At 42.7% G+C, this 16367-nt stretch overlaps 1 protein-coding gene across 1 annotated transcript in view; it reads left to right on the top strand.

Moving 5' to 3' along the window:
* NEK10 (NIMA related kinase 10) overlaps window positions 1-16367 on the top strand; it is a 189868-nt gene that overhangs the window by 408 nt on the left and 173093 nt on the right. The window contains exons 2-5 of the mRNA XM_006022187.2: window positions 10542-10652; window positions 11024-11084; window positions 12428-12561; window positions 15502-15600. Coding sequence (XP_006022249.1) covers window positions 10579-10652; window positions 11024-11084; window positions 12428-12561; window positions 15502-15600 — 368 coding nt within the window. The 5' untranslated portion in view covers window positions 10542-10578. The remainder of the gene's footprint in view (window positions 1-10541; window positions 10653-11023; window positions 11085-12427; window positions 12562-15501; window positions 15601-16367) is intronic.

Raw genomic sequence — 16367 nt, 5'->3', positions numbered from 1 at the left:
TTCTCGCCCCGCGCCGCGGGTCGCCACCCACAAGTGGGTGGCAAGAACCTATGAACGGGTCGCGAATAAACTTTCAAAATAGAGAAAACGGTGGTTTTTCCTCGCAGGCTGGATGGCTGCCAGCCTGTGAGGGGCTGCTTGGGGCCCTCCCGTGCTTGCACACAGCGGCGGGGGGGGGCGTCAGGTCTGGAGTGAGGGGCACTGGGTCTGGACTGGCCATCAGCGGTTACAAACGGGCCTGGGTATAAAAACCGTTGAGAACCGCTGCTGTAGAGCAAAGGTGAGCTTGAGTGGTGGAGCATCAAGACCTCGAAGAAGGAGAGAGGGTTGTTAACGCCCCTGGATGATGCATCCAGAAGGGATGGGGGGAGATGACAACGAGCCACAAAGACAAGTCACTCTATCAGCACTGCCTGGCTAGAAATGCTGCTGCTGCCCCTGCCAGGCACCGGGTTTTCAACTTTGGGCGGAGCAGGAATCAAAGGGGGGTGGCAAGTGCACCCCTGACTCCCTGCACTTCCCGATTTCCACCCCCACCCCCCAGCCACCCCTGCTTCCTTTGTTTCTTACATTATTTTTAAATACAAACTATGTACTTGCATGGTCTCCTATATCCAGCATGGAAAGCAGTTTTATTTCACTAATGCAAACGATTTTAAAATGCTGGGGTTTGGGGTTTTTTTTGTTTTGTGCTGATTCCCATATTGCAGCATGGAGAGAACTCCTGCACTGTGATAGGTGCCTAGTAGCTCTTTCCTATTGGGTCTTTTGCTTGTTGCCTGTAGAAGCCAGCAAAAAAAGAAAAAAACAACATTTAACAGTTACAATATTTACAAAAATATTGTAAACAGCATTAGGAATCCTACAAGTAACTTCCGCAGCATCTATGACACTAATAGGTGTGGTGTTCCTTATAGATTTCCCCTTGTGTTATGTACATTTAAATGTAAGGTTTCGACTTAATTTATACTTCTGTGCTTTTGGATGCACATACCTAATCCCATCCCCTCTGATCTTTAGAGATGTTTTTTTCAGTTTTTCTAAGGTGACACACGTTACATATTGTATTCACCAGGGTTCCTTTGAGATTGAAAATGATGGCAGCATCTCCGTTCTTTTCCCAAATGCTTTAAATTATTTTTTTAGCATTCAGTCTGTGCCTTCCACAGGTTACAGCAGCTTGGCCCTTTGGTTAATAGTTGACTGGACTTTAGCTGCTGGGTAACTAGAAATCTGTAGCATGTGTCCAAAATGGTACAGGTATAGGTACCCTGCTTTCCTAGCAGAGACACACCTTTATGTTATTCATTATGCCAAGTGAACGGTGTATGGCTGGCCTTGTGGGCCAAGTCAGGCCCATGGAGCTCCCACCTCAACCCCCACATACTGAATCTTGTCACTTCCTTTCACTGTTCTGGAGCTGCTCTGAATCTGTACGTGGCCAGTCTGGGACTTGCACCGCATGTGGCACCTGCCCTGGAGCAGCTCAGGGTGCTGCATACAATGCAGTCCCAGACCAGCTGGAGCAGGTGCTGTCTGTGGCATAGGTCCTAGTTTGGGTCCTGGGGCAGGCACTGCACACAGGGCAGGGACATAGGGCTAGTCCAGCATGTGCCACATGCAGCTGTGCATCAACTCGGTCCAGTGGCAGTACCAGGGACCAGATGATAGGGCTCCACAGACCAGACCTCGCTCATGGACCAGATCTTTTGACACCTCTGTCTTAAACAAAGTCAAATGTTACTGTAAGAAGCATATGGATCACACAAACAGCCTCCTAGTGTGTGCTGACTCTCCTCAATGTATTGCCAGAGTTCACCTATCCATAAACTGGATGAAAAGCTAGAATTGTAGTTAGAGCTGAGTTTGCCTTTATCTTAATAGATCTATCATTTATGAAGACCCTAACTTGCTGTTGTCAAGTGAAGTGACAAGAGTCAATTTCAAAATTGTGTGCATCACTTAGTTCCTTTAAAACAGGGGTGGGCAATTATTTGGGTCTGAGGGCCACATAGGGAGTTTTGATGAGCCATTGCGGGCCGGTCATCATGTCGGCCTTCCACCCTCCCCCCCTGCAACAACTCACCAAAACTCCCTATGGAGCTTGGTGGGTGGGGAGCAGTGGTCAGGAGTGGGACAGATGTGATCTGCTCCCTGCATGCCCTGCCCTGTGCGGGGGTGGGGAGGGGTGTATGGAGGGGGCATGTGCACATGTGGGGGCATGGGGGCTGCCTGGGAGCTAGCTGGGAGGAGATAGGGGGGTGTCAGGGGGGGGGGAGTAGGGTGGCACATGCTGTAGAGCTTGCCAGGTTGGCGGCTGCCCCCACAGTGCTCCACGTGGAGCCGAGCCCTGCCCAGGGTAGCCTGTGCCATTCTCCTGGCCAAACCCTCTGGCCCTGGCCCAGGCCACAGCCAGTACACCACTTGTGGTGGGGCTGTTCAAAGTGCAGCTATAGCTGGCCAGGCTCACATTGTCACTGGGAGGGGAGGGGAGCACAGCAATACCCGGTCAGCTGCAGCCGCACCAGGAACAGCCCCACTGAAAGCTGTGCGCTGACTGGGGCCCAGGCCGGCAGGGCTGTTCTGTTCCCATTGCCTCCAACTGCGGCTGCTCCTGCTTCTGCCCCTGCTGCACTGCTGCTCTGGGTGGTGGGAAGTTTCTGCTGTGCAGCTCCTGCCCAGTACATGGAACCCTGGCTCCAGGCGTCTACACCTGCTCCGCCCACCCACACATGTCCACTTGTTGTGCCGGAAGGGCAGAGCAGGTAGAAGGCAGCTGGGAGCTAGAGCCAGAGCTCCATGTGCTGGGCAGAAGAGCCACCTGGCTGTAGCTACCTGCCCACCCTCCCAGAGCTGCGTGGCAAGAGCAGGAGCAGCAGCTGTAGCTACAGCTGGAGGCAAAAGGAGCAGAACAGTCCCATGGTCCAGGCCCCAGCCAGCATTCACATTCTGGTGAGGCTATTCCAAGTGTAGCTGCAGCTAGCTAGGTGCTGCTGTGCTCTCCTCACCTCCAGTGGCAGCTCCTCCTCCCACTCCTGCCCCTGTGGGGGGGGAAGCCTCAGCTTGGTGGCTGCCACTGGAGTTGAGGGGAGCAGAGGAGCACCCTGTTGGTTGTGGCTCTACTGGAAACAGCCCCAGCAGAAGCAACACGCTAGTGGGAGCCTGGGCGGGTGGAAGCAGGTGGGGCTTGGCCCTATGGGGAGCACTGTGAGGGTAGCCACAGGCTGGATCCAATCATCTGGCAGGCTGGATCTGGCCCATGGGCTGTATTTTGCCCACTCCTACTTTAAAACATCATAGTGTCTCCCTTTTTGCCCCATTCATTTTTCCTTCCTATTTCCCTGTAAAATTTGGCCAGTGAAAATCAGTTGCATCAATTTCACTCAGTTTTATGATTCAGATTCTTATATTTCAGATTCTTAGTACTGCACTGTTTAGGTTTCAAACATTTCAGAAAATATGTTGGTGGGGGGGAGGAGACAGTTTACATTGGAAATATCTCTACTTTTTAAATTCTGTTCTTACACTTTTTATACAGTCCAGTGTTGAATTGTATAACCAGTTTGTGATAACCCTAATGACTCTGAGTAGTACCTTATTTTGTAAATTGTCCTTTTGATTTCCACCGGATCACCTATGGGGTTAGGTATTAATGGTAAGGGTTTCATAATCAGGTCTTTAAATTGTTGGGGTTCCTTTAGGCCGCTGGTTCATAGCCCGTGATTCACATACCATATGTTGCCCACAAGACATTCTGCTTGCAACCATAGGAATTAAAAAAGTTAAAACAAAGCTTGACAAGGGGCACATCTAGACGAGATACTGATTGTGCAGTAGCTGAATATTACTGCACAGTAGCATATTAGCACTGTTAATATTAGGATACTGCACAGTAGCATCACTTAAAAGACATTTGCCAGTGCTATTGCACAATGACTCCAGTTACTGTGTATTTATTTAGTACTTGCCTACACAAGTACTAAATAAATGCACACCACTGCTCACTAGCCTCTCGTGTAGACGCATCTAGGGAGAGCAGAGTATGATGTTGCCCACAGTGCATTTGTTCAGTATAATGACTCACTATAATTGCTCATTAGCCAGTGCAGGTTGGCAACCACTGCATTGGGCATGTATGCTAATATTTCAAGTAATCAGCTTTGGGCCCCCACAGAATTGTTTTACTCTTTCCTCTCTGTCTGTTTTATTAAGCTTTTGAATTGCAACCTTCTTTGTAAATCAGCATCCCCAAAGTGTGGATGTTGCCGGGAGGGAGCAAGAAATGTTCCTCGGTGGGATGCGTGTGAATGACAGCCTTTGGTTGTCCTGATAACCCTGCTGTTGGTTGCTGCTGGGGAAGTAACAGTGGTGATAAAGTAGTGGGGGCATTAGGGTAGCTGACTATGCTAATGTGGGACATAAACCCACAAGGTTTGGGAAATGCTGTTATAAACAATACAGCTTCCTGAGAGTTTAACATGATTACAAGCATCTAATTCAGTTATAAAAGGGGGATACAGGGTGAGCTGAGTTTGAAAGTCAAATGTGATTGTGTGGATTTTTGTTTTACAAAGCCTAATATTAAACAGAAGCACTTACATTATTCTTTTAAACTGAGGGTTTGAGTGAGAAGGGGGTTTAAGGTGCCCTTGTACCATTTTGGCAAATAGTAACACATTACTAGTGAATGGAAAACAAAACTTGGGACTAACTAGTCTATATTTGTTTTGCCAAGCTGAATACTGTGCAAACAAAAAAACAACTGGTTTGATGCAAATTAAATCCTTTCTTACTCTTTATCTTAATCTTAAAACACAAATTTTTTTTAAAAAAAAACCATAGAGTCACATTGAAAAGAAGAAATGCATTGCTAGTATTACCTGTTATCATATAGCCCCAGAGCCCTACTATCCTACTACTTGTCTCAAGGTACATACCAAGGTTTGCCCTGGGATAACTCTTAATCCCCTGAAGCCTCTGCTTAACTGCCCTTATCCCAGGCTCCATAGCTGCAGCAGAGGAATCTTTGCCAGCTCCATGTATCTTCCACTTGGGTTATAAAAGAATTTTAGGTCCCCCTTTCCATAGAACGGAGTAGCTTGGAATATCATGCCTCCTGAGGTCAATCTTTACCATAGGCAATTAGTAGGGAGACTAAACAATAAAACAATTTACTATATAGGAGAAAAGTTATACAGGAAAAACTGACCGTATCATTTGAAGACAGAACAAAAAGACAATTAAAGTTTCTTCCCTTCTCATCTGGCTATAACCTAGCCCCTCTGAGAGTCCTGATAAATTTCCAGAGACCAACCTTCTTGCTGATCTTGCCAGCCCTGACTGCTGGGGACCTGGATCTCTCAAAGCCAAAGGCCCTGAACCCCTAAAATACTTCCAAGCTAGCCACCTCCCCACCCTTCGACCCATCAACATTATTTTAATTGCTCATGAGTTCCAGAAATTCTAGAGGGAGGTCTAGAAATTCATTTCCTCCCTGGGGTATCTGGAATTTCTCTAGCTAATTATCCATTTCTCTTTAGGAAGTTTGCAAATCACAGAATTAAACCATGTCCAGAATCATCCTGGTTCTTATCAAGGATTGCCTTCCTTTCAGAATTGAGATTGAATATCAAATGGATGGAGGGCTTTTCAATCTGGGACATTTTCAATTGAAGACCAAAATACTTAAAACAATCATGGACCATCAATTTGTCAATGATTGTGCCATCCTTGCACACACTGAAGGAAACGTCCAGACTGCTGGATCTTTTCAGAGATCTACCAAACTTCGGGCCTCTCCCTCAACATTGAAAAGACTAAAGTGTTCTATCAGCCTGGCTCAGACCATGAATGCGACCCTCCTCCCCAAATTACCACTGAGGGAAAGACTTTGGAGGTAGCTGAGCATTCCCCCTACCTCAATAGCCACCTCTCTGAGAGCAACCACTGATGAGGCGATCCAACACAGGATCTGGGTGCACAATAACCTCCTTTGAGAATTGCTTTGGCATGGCTTTATTCATTGCAATCTCCAAAAAGACACTAAGATCTAGTTTTACAATGCAGTAATCATCTCCATCCTCCTCTAAGGATGTGAAATGTGGGTCACTTACTGTCGTCATTTCAAGACCCTGGAGAGGGATCACCAATGACGCCTCTGGAAAATTGTCCACATCAAATGGGAACATTGCTGTACAAATGCCATCATTCTTGCTGAAGCCAGTGTTGCCAACATTGAGTTAGTGATCCTTAAGCGCTAACTTTGCTGGACTGGACATTATGTGAGTATGCCTGACTCTTGACTCCCAAAGCAAGTTCTCTACTCCAAGCTTAGTAACAGCCAATCTCTTGGGGGCCGCAGGAAATGCTACAAGGACACATTGAAGGCATACCTCAAGAAATTGGACGCTGACAGCTGGGAGGAGTTGGCTGTCGACCAACTCCAATGGTGCTGTAACCTCAACCAAGCAGCACTTGGTTCATGAGAGCATTTTGCCTTCAAAGCAGAGAAGAGAGAGTGGAGGAAAGAAGAGAGAAATCCTGGCTTTTGGCATACTCTCCCCTGTGGAAAGACCTGCAACTTCAGTGGATGAGTATGTGGCTCAAAGATTGGACTCTTAAGTCACTTCAAGAAATCCATGGTAGAGATCATTCTCAAATCCAGGGATTTCCACTGTCAATGAAAAAGCGACATAAATGAATACAACATAATACTGGCTTTTCAATGAGACCAAACATACCATCCCAGTAAAAACCAACACAAAAAACCTGCATGATAACCCACAAAATATGGTGGGCTTCATGACAACCATCATGAAGGCCTTAGATAATCAATGCAAACTTTTAAACAAGGATGCAAAAACACAATAGATATTTGTTTTTGTTAGAGTGAGATTGTTTTGGGATCTTCTAGTAACATCACTGGCAGAGAAATAGATGTTACTCTTTCTTATTCCAACAGAAACAGACCAGTAACTTTGGACCATTAATATTTCTACCGTGGTAGTCAGTTTATTATGAGAATTACATTAGGAACAATATATTAAAATAAAATTAGGTATTTAAAGTCCGTATTTCATCATAATGATGGTCAGGTTTTGTCATTTGAGGAATGAATGGAATAACTCTTTTGAAGTGAGATTGAAAAAAGTTAACTACTTACTAGAGAAAGGAGATAAATAGGATGGGGCATGATAAATGTATATACAAAATTAATAATATATAGAAGGAAGAGCAGGTGTCTGTTCTCCCTTTCTCACAAGGTAAGAACAAAGACACATTAAAGGAAATTGAAGGGTGGGGTATTCAAAACTATTAAATGAAATAATTTTTCACAGAACCATGGACATGTAGTGCTGGAAGGGACATCAATATATTATCTAGTTCAACCCTCACCACCGAGGTAGGATCAGGTATACAGACATGGCCCCCAGTATGTATTTTTAAGAACAAACTGCCAATGAAGAAGATTCTACAACATCCATAGGTAGTTCCAATGTTTCACCATCCTAATTTAGAATTGTTTTCCTAATGTCCAGTTTAAATCTTTGTTGTATATTAAGCTATTTTTCTCTTGTTCTTCCCCAAGTACATATGAAGAGCATCTGTTTACTGTCCTCTTTATAACAACATACTCAAAATGTGCTATCATGTCCTTCTCTGTCTTCTCTTTTCTTACTAAACAACAAACACATTCCTTCAAGCTTTGCACTTGCCTTTATTGAATTTCACTGTATTGACTTTGAATCATTTCTCCAATTTGTCAAGATCATTTTGAATTCTGATCCTGTCCTCCAAAATGCTTGAGTTCCTTCCAGCTTGTATCACATGCAGATTTTACAAGCATACAATTCAGTTCTCCAAGTCAGTAATGAAATTGTGGAACAGAACTGAACAAAGGACTGACCTCTGCAGGGTCCTATTTGATAAGCCCTTGCAGTTTGACAGTGAACCATTAACAGCTGCTTTCTGAAAGTGATTTTTCAACCAGTTGTGCACCCATCTTATGCCGAGTACATATAAAACATATTTTCTTAGGTTTATGAGCATATCATAAAGGACATTCTCAGAAAGCTTTACTGAAGCCAAGATATTCCATCTAATGCTTCCTTCTTATTTACAAAGCCAGTAAACTTGCAATGCATATTTAGACTGAGATACTGCTGAGGCAAAAAATTAAGATGAGTCCAAGAGGGATTGGGCATTAATACAGCTAACAGAAAAATTCAGAGTTAGAAGAGATAATGTTAACAAAGCTTAGAAGGGAGAAAACTATGCGAAGGAGAAACCTCACATTTCATAGTTTACAGTAGGCCCATTTCTAACTGTTACGTTGATATCTTCATGGGAGGCAGGAATAAATAATTCACCATCACACATTCCATGTGTGGGTTTTTCTGCTTTTTGCTCTAGCCTTTAGTGCCTTCCTGTTGGAGAAAAAATACCGGATCAGAGAGACCATCAATTTAATCCACTACAGTAATTAATTCCTGTGTCTCCTGTATTTATCATTTGAATTTTTCTGTGATTCAGACATGTTTTTTGTTCTGGATGTGCCTTGCATGTCGCCACTACCAAAAGCTACCTATTCCTCTGCCATTAAGTTAGTGTTTTAATTTAATTTATACAAAAGCTAAACTGGAGTTATAACATATCATGCCCAACGCTATTCTTTTAGATGGAATTGAGTCTGGGATACTCTGACATCAGTGCTGAGAAAAGTCCTTGCCTCAACACTTTTTCTGGTTTTTAGGTTTGTCTGATCTCTCTGCTTTTTCCTGGCACTTCCCTGATGTGTCAGTGCTTCATGATCACTTTCTTTTCAACAGTGAATGAGAATTGATGCACAGCTGTTAACTGGGGCCTGTCTTACTGTACTTAAACATGTAAACAATCTTTCAGGCAATTTTTACAAGAAATAATGGCCACAAGCTAGCAGAGAGCAGATTTAGATTGGACATTAGGAAGAACTTCTTCACAGTTAGAGTGGCCAAGGTCTGGAACGGGCTCCCAAGGGAGGTGGTGCTCTCCCCTACCCTGGGGGTCTTCAAGAGGAGGTTAGATAGGCATCTAGCTGGGGTCATCTAGATCCAGCCCTCTTTCCTGCCTATGCAGGGGGTCGGACTCGATGATCTATTGAGTTCCCTTCCGACCCTAACATCTATGAATCTATGAATCTATAACTCCTGTGCCCAAATATTAGCACATAATTAAATCTGTTGCTGGGTTGGGGAACTAGAATGTTTAGGTTTTGCAGGTTTAAATTAGTTAACATGTTGATACCAACTCATATCCTGTGTGATCTTACTTGAAGGAATTAATAAGTGGGGAAGTATATGAATTACTAGATAAAAAGGATAAATATAAAACTTTTTTTTTTCATTCCAGTTAGATTTCTGAGAGGAAAGAATTATGTTACAGTTATATACCCCAAACAGGATTTTATAGTAAAGCTTTGTTGTAACGCTGGTAAAGATTACTTTGATTATCAACACTAGGTAAATCAGCCTTTAAAGGTTAAAAACATCTGTGTTCCCTACCAGCTTTTTTTGTTTCTTTCTGCTCTTAGTGAACACAAAAAATTGAGTAGAATAACACCAGGCTAGGTAAAGAGGTCAGAGGAGATACCAAAGCTTCAGATGGAGAATGACAGCAGGGAAACATGAAAGAGACAAACTAGACCGAGGGCGTTCAGAAAAGGACGAAGGCTAAAAGAAAATAACATGAGAGTGATGATGTCCTTGTGATTTAAGACATTGGACTGAGACAAAGATGATCTGGGTTGTAACTCAGCCAGAACATTCCTTTGTGAACTTAATCTCTGTCTCTCAGTCCCATATTTGTAACATAATACCTCTTTTCCCCATTCTTTGTCTATTTTAGCCAGGGGTGTCCGAAATACAGCCCATGGGCTGGAACTGGCCTATGGAGCCCCATCCTCTGGCCCCCTCTAGATCTGGAGTCAACCCACATGCCACACAGCACACACCAGACCAGCTCCACACACAGTGCTTGAAGCATACGCCGCACATAGCTTCCCCTCCAGCCAACCCAGGATCTGCGCTGTATATGACAGTCAACTCAGGTGGTAGAAGGCATGCCCCATACGCAGCGCCTGTCCCAGCTGGTCTGGGGTGTGTGCTGCAGATAGCACCCAGTCCTGCGGTTCACAACCTACGCTGCATGCATCAACTCCTCAGTGCTGCATGCAGCTTAGTCCAGATAGCTAATCCCCAACAAGAAATTTACCTAAGAAAAAAGTAAGTCAATAAAAGTATAGGGTAGTAGCAGGCATCATGACTTCTCTCAGTTTTGTACATTCCCCCCCCCACCAAAAGCGTGTTGGGGAATTTGGGCTGCATGTAACATGTTTATGTTCTTTATTTTACGGGATGTCCCCTGTATTAGTGCCTAGTATTAAAAACCCATCAGTTCTTCACTGTATCTGTCTTCCAACATTTTCTGTAGTAGGTCTGCATGTATATTACGTGCTGCTATTATGACCCAATCTTTTTGTTCTCTTTTCTGTTTTATTTTTAAAGGGATGAGATGCTAGTTCTGTGGCATTGATGGTTTACAATGCCCAATCAAGACAAAAAGGTGAAGAGCACAGAAAAAGCAACAGATAAAAAACCCCAGGGGGTCATTGCTAGGTATAGTATCTGACGTTTTATTCTGTTTGAATTTCAGCAGTGACTGTCTGGAATTTGTAGCAGCTGCCCAAGTTGAATGCTTTAATATGAAATGCTGTATAAACATGACAACTGTTACTCTGGTCACAAACTTTATTTAGACCTTTCATAATTTCAGTCATTCTGGAGAACCAAATCAGTAGCTATGCAAACTTCAGTACACAAAAAAGAAAAAAAAAATCTGCTGAGGTAATACCAGAGAACTTTTCCATTCTGTCAACATTGTTGCTTACATAATTTGACCTTGTTTATGTTGAGCAAACTACTTATTGACATTGTTAAAACGTTATGCATTGAGTTATTAATAGGTACATAATTATGTTTTATTTTAGGGATTACTCTGACCTTAAAAGACTTCGGTGTCTCTTAAATGTCCAGTCAAGCAAACAGCAGGTATTTTTCTGTGGTCATTATTCAATATGCTGCGCAGTTGTATAATCAGGTGAAATGATGATTGTTCAGTTGGAATTTTGTATGTTGTTGTAATGAAGTGCCAGGAAGATCACGGGCAATGGAATTAATTAGAATCTTGTATTTCTTGGAAATGGCAAAACTTTCTTCTATGGGGAAGAATCCCCATTAGATAATGCAAGGGGATGATGTTAACTGGCTTTTTATGCTGGTCTAGTTTAGTGGGTAGTTGAACAGAAAAATAACTTCATATACTTTGTTCTGTCAGTATCTAGTGAAGTTTATCCTGTAACTGTCACAGCTGTTTATAGTCAAGCAGCCTAAAAGCTTTGTCCTCTTCTACACCCCTTAGCATTGTTGTGAAGCAGCAGTGTGTAAGCAGTCCTTCCAAGAGGAAATAAGTCTCTCCACCATCACTCATCTGATTGTCATCTTTGTCATTATATAATAGTATTTAAAGCATTTAATTCTTTACTTATGTGAATATTTATATTTATAGTGATGGATGGCTTGTCTATTTTGTTCCATTCAATTTTACTTCCTGGTCTGAATTCACTGCTGTTGCATGGCTGTAAGTCCTGCCAGTTTGGAGGCAGTTCTGAGGGCTAGTGGAGTCTCTTGAATGCCCAGATTTAGATCAATATGCATCAGGGCAAGGAGCACGCTCCTTGCTTGGGAGTCTATTGCTGAAGCTGTACAAATATATGGGAAATTGACCCAAGGGATCCTGTAGAATATACACAGATAATGTACATGTTTCGTTGAGGATGAATTTTGGAAACGAAAAACCAGCTGTCTCTCTTAGATTTCTGAAATGTAAACTATGATGTTACAGGGATACTAACTACCTCAGTGAGAATCAGTGATGTGTTTGCATTGCACTTGTTTTGTCAATTCAGATTAGTAGGTGTAGAAATACTGAATCCTTGTAGAAACAAAGGGTGGTAGAAACACTTCATTATTACATAAAAATGACAAGTTCTGTAGTATACAGGTCATTTCTACAAGTTTATAGTTCTATTAACGTTACTGTGTAGTTATATGAGTGGGATTGGCTGTAAACATTTTGAAGCAGTGTATACTATCAATGTTTTAATAATGCATAGTACGCTGGTTTAAGTCACTGATTTCCAAATTTGTCGTTTGTCGTCATATACGTTTTCTTGCACTTCTTTGAATCAAAAGTGTTAACACTGCTTCATTATCATTTAGAAGTAATGATTAGATCTTAAATTTGAAAGGATATAAAATTCAAGAAGATAACTTCTGTGTTTGGTTACTGTCTGTAGTTGTTCTCTGATATCTACCCATCCTTCTCTTTGCAGCTCCCAGCAATTAACTTTGAAACTGCTCAAACCAGCATGACAAAGTCTGAGCGACATAACAGCAAGATTAACGGACAAAGAAGCCAAGGTCATTGGCACGAGTCAACTGAAGCTGTTGAACTTGAAAACTTTAGGTAAGAAGTATAAAAACTACTGCAGCCACAGTATATCTGCATATCTGTATATATCTTAAACCTGTTGTACATTCATTGAAGACACGCATACTACTTGTACTTTCCTGTTAAACTGTCATCAAGGTGTGAATAAAATAACAATTTGATAGTCATACACCTTGACTTTAGCAAGGCTTTTGATACGGTCTCCCACTGCATTCTTGCAAAGCTAAGGAAGCATGGATTGGATGAATGCAATGTAAGGTGGATAGAAAGCTGTCTGGATCGTCTGGCTCAACAAGTAGTGATCAATGGCTTGAGGTCTAGTTGATCTCCTCCTTGTTCCTCCCCAAACCTCCAGACTGCTTTAGGTGTTACCCTCCATGTTGACTTCCTGGAGCTGTAGCCATTCTGCTGAGGTAGTGTTCTCTCAGCAGGCTCCAAGGTGTTACTGCTAGCTCATCTCAGGCCTGGGCTTATATCCTACATAAACCCAGCCTTCTGCCAGGGTTAGATGACTTCATGATCAACACTGGCCACACCCGCAGGCTGTCCCAGCACTAGCTTGCCTGCTTCACATGGAGAGGTAGTCTAATTTCCATCCTTGGAGGTTTTTAAGGCCCAGCTCGAAAAAACCTTGGTTAGAATGATCTATTTGGGTATGGTTCTGCTTTGAGCAGGTGGTTGGACTAGATGACCTCCTGAGGCCTCTTCCAACCCTAATTTTCTATGATTCTATGACATTAAATTATGCATAATAATTTTTTAACTGAAGGGGAGACTGTGTGGTATGCAAAATACTACAGAAATTATTAGGTGATTTGTACTGTTGTTCTATTAAGCATTTTCTTATTTGTGTCATAAGCACACAAAGACACCATAAAATGTCTTGGGTAGAATTTACTGATGTTAAGTGTTTTTTAGACTACAAAATAAAGAATGTATATCAAGACTGTTTTTCTGGCCTTGCTATTTGTAAGCTTGAATATATCACAGTAATTAGCTAAAGTGGTTTTTGGGAAAAAGAGAGTACACGCATTTGAATAATCAGAAGGTATGATAATCCACCAGCAATCTGGAGCATAGTCCATGTTCATTTGGCTTCTTCTGAAATTGTAAGCTAGTCGTTACTCAGGACAAATCCAATTTATTCTTGTGCAGCTCCAAAGATGAGCTTTCATTTTTTATTAAACTTTGAAACATCATAAAATATATTATAACATATTAAAATATTTGTGACCCTACAATCACTAGGCTATTTCAGAAAGATAAAATATGAAATGCCTCTAATTTCAGAGGCAAGGATTTTTGTGAGTTATATCTTTTGTTGGACCAGCCTAATTGTTGCAATAGAGTTAGACAAGCTTTCAAATACAGATCTTCACCATACTTCATGATCTGAGTAGTGGGGCAGCAAGGGGAAGCTGGCAGTGATGGGGAATGGGCTTGGAGAAGCTTTCCCCAAGCCTGCTTCTCAGCCTTTCCAGCTTTTAAAAAATTGCTTCCCCACCGCCCAATTGGGCAGCATGGGAAGCAAGGAGAAGCTGGCCTGGATGGGAACAGGGCTTGGCAAGGCTTTTCCTGAGCTCTCTTCCCAGTCCTGCTGATGTTTGAATTGCAGCCCCATCACCCACCTTGATCCTGCAGGCAGCCATGGGAAGTCCACAGTAGCCAGCAAGGCCTCCTGCTTTGTCCTAAAACCAGGAACTTGCTGGCTTTGGGAAGAGGCAGGGAATGTTTAGTGATGGCTGCTGCTCCCCTCCCCTCCCAGTCTGGGAGGAGGGAAGAGGAGAGGCGGGGAGCAGCACCCGTAAGCCCCCAGCTGACTTCCTACTCCAGGGACTCCAGCATGAGAAGATAGCAAGGGGGCTTGCAGAGTTGTTGCCTCTCCTTGGCTCTCAGTGCCTGGGAACTGAGCTTGGGGTGCAGTTGGGCAAAATCACCTGTCCACTTCTCACACCGGGGACCCCAGTGTGTGAGGAGCCAACAGGGAGTGGCTGGTAGCTGCTCATCCTTTCCCCTTCTGGTCTGTGGCGAGGGTGTGAGCAGCTGCCACCCACATCTTCTCCAGACCAGGATGATCCCAATCTCAGGAAGGCACAGGAGCCTTTTGGCCAGCTCCCCAGGAGGAGTTAAGCCAAGGGAAAGTGTACAAACATTCATTCTCTCAGGAAAAAGTCTCCTGGGACCTACTTCTTCTGGACTGGGGTTGGTTTATTTTTCTCCTGGAATGGCTGGGAGGAAAAGCATAAAGATCTGAGCATGAACAACCATTCTCATAGTAGAAACCGAGCATCTATATATGGTTTTAGATGACTAGCACATGTATTTGCTTTCTATAAATCACTGTCCTTCAAGGCTTAATCTTCTTGAATGCCTAGCTGCCATCACAGGCTCCAAATGGCTCTATGCCAATTTACTCTGAGTTAATGTATAAATAGCAACAACCAAGTATTTTTGGTGCTTTCAAGACAAGCTGCTATTGCTGCCCCCACAAGCTTATGTTATTACACAGGAAGAGGTGATAGAGGCCAATAAGGGTGGGCACCAGAATAGGATTAGTAAAGGTGCCATTTGCAAACACATGTATGCATCTCTTGCTGCTGTTTCTTTAAAGATAATATTTTGGTTTATGAATATTTGTGTTTCTATACCGCTAATTCATCTGAGAACAATACCATTCCATAAGTAAAAAAAGGGACAGAACAAGATCCAGAATCAGCAGTGGTGAGAGTATTTCAAGTCAGTTATCAAATGACAGCTCTTACTCTCTGAAGAGAGAGGCACGATCTACTACGTTCTAATTGAAATAAAAATCATGGTCTGTTTGGTTAAACATGTCACCATATATCAGTGTAATAGCAATCTCAAATTCAGTATGAGAAAGATCTGTCTTTTAGGTAATCTAAAACTGTCTTTTTACATTTCATAATACTGCATTTTTCTAAATTTTCCCCTTAGTGTAAATTACAAGAATGAGAGAAATTTTAGCAAGCATCCTCAGCACAGGCTGTTTCAAGAAATCTTCACAGCTTTGGTTAAGAACAGACTTATCTGTAGGTAAGAATGTACAGTACATGTGCATCTGGCTAAAATGAGTCTCTTCTTGTGCAAAATTGGGAGCCAAGAAATGCAATGCAGAACATGCTTTATATGCTTCAGCAGTAGTCATTGTGGCTTTGGAAACTTTTGGTTTCACAACATGGGACAATATGAACCTCGGTGTAAAAAAAAATCAAACAATGACTGTGGAGATTGAGCCACTGCACGGGCAGCAAAGAACAATGTTTTAAGTTTAGGTGGATAACAACAATATTGTCTCCTCTCCATGCTTCTTCAGTTCACTGACATACTACAAGCCTGCTGCCCTAAACAATGTGTATATTTTTTAATCAAATCCTATTTTGCTGCTGGTTGCCCATCCACAGAGCAGTTGAAAATCAATTAGAGTTCATATCCTAACTTAGGCAGTTTTGAAAATCCAACTCTGTACCTCTCAAGGTCTTCTGGCTCCTAAACTTGCAAGAATTGACCTAAACTCCTAAAGATAGTGCCAAGGAATGCCTTCTCTGGGTATACTGCATGCCGAGAAATATTAGGTAGCATCATTAGAATGGTGTTGGGCATGCTTGGAACTAAAAACATCATTAAGCACACTCTTGGCATGTGCCAACAATCCTTTACATTACTTTTTTTTTGGCATGAGTGGGCGGAGTGATTTCACAGTGATCAGTGCTCCCTGGCTCCATCTGACATGATGAAGGCGTGCCCTAAGTCACCCAGGTCTTTTGAAAATTATACCACGTCCTCTTCTAAGTACAGTATAG

Source organism: Alligator sinensis, unplaced genomic scaffold (genome assembly GCF_000455745.1).
Source record: "Alligator sinensis unplaced genomic scaffold, ASM45574v1 scaffold181_1, whole genome shotgun sequence".
Classification (NCBI taxonomy): domain Eukaryota; kingdom Metazoa; phylum Chordata; order Crocodylia; family Alligatoridae; genus Alligator; species Alligator sinensis.
The sequence above is the reverse complement of the archived record's forward strand: the minus strand, read 5'-3'. Positions and strand labels throughout refer to the sequence as shown.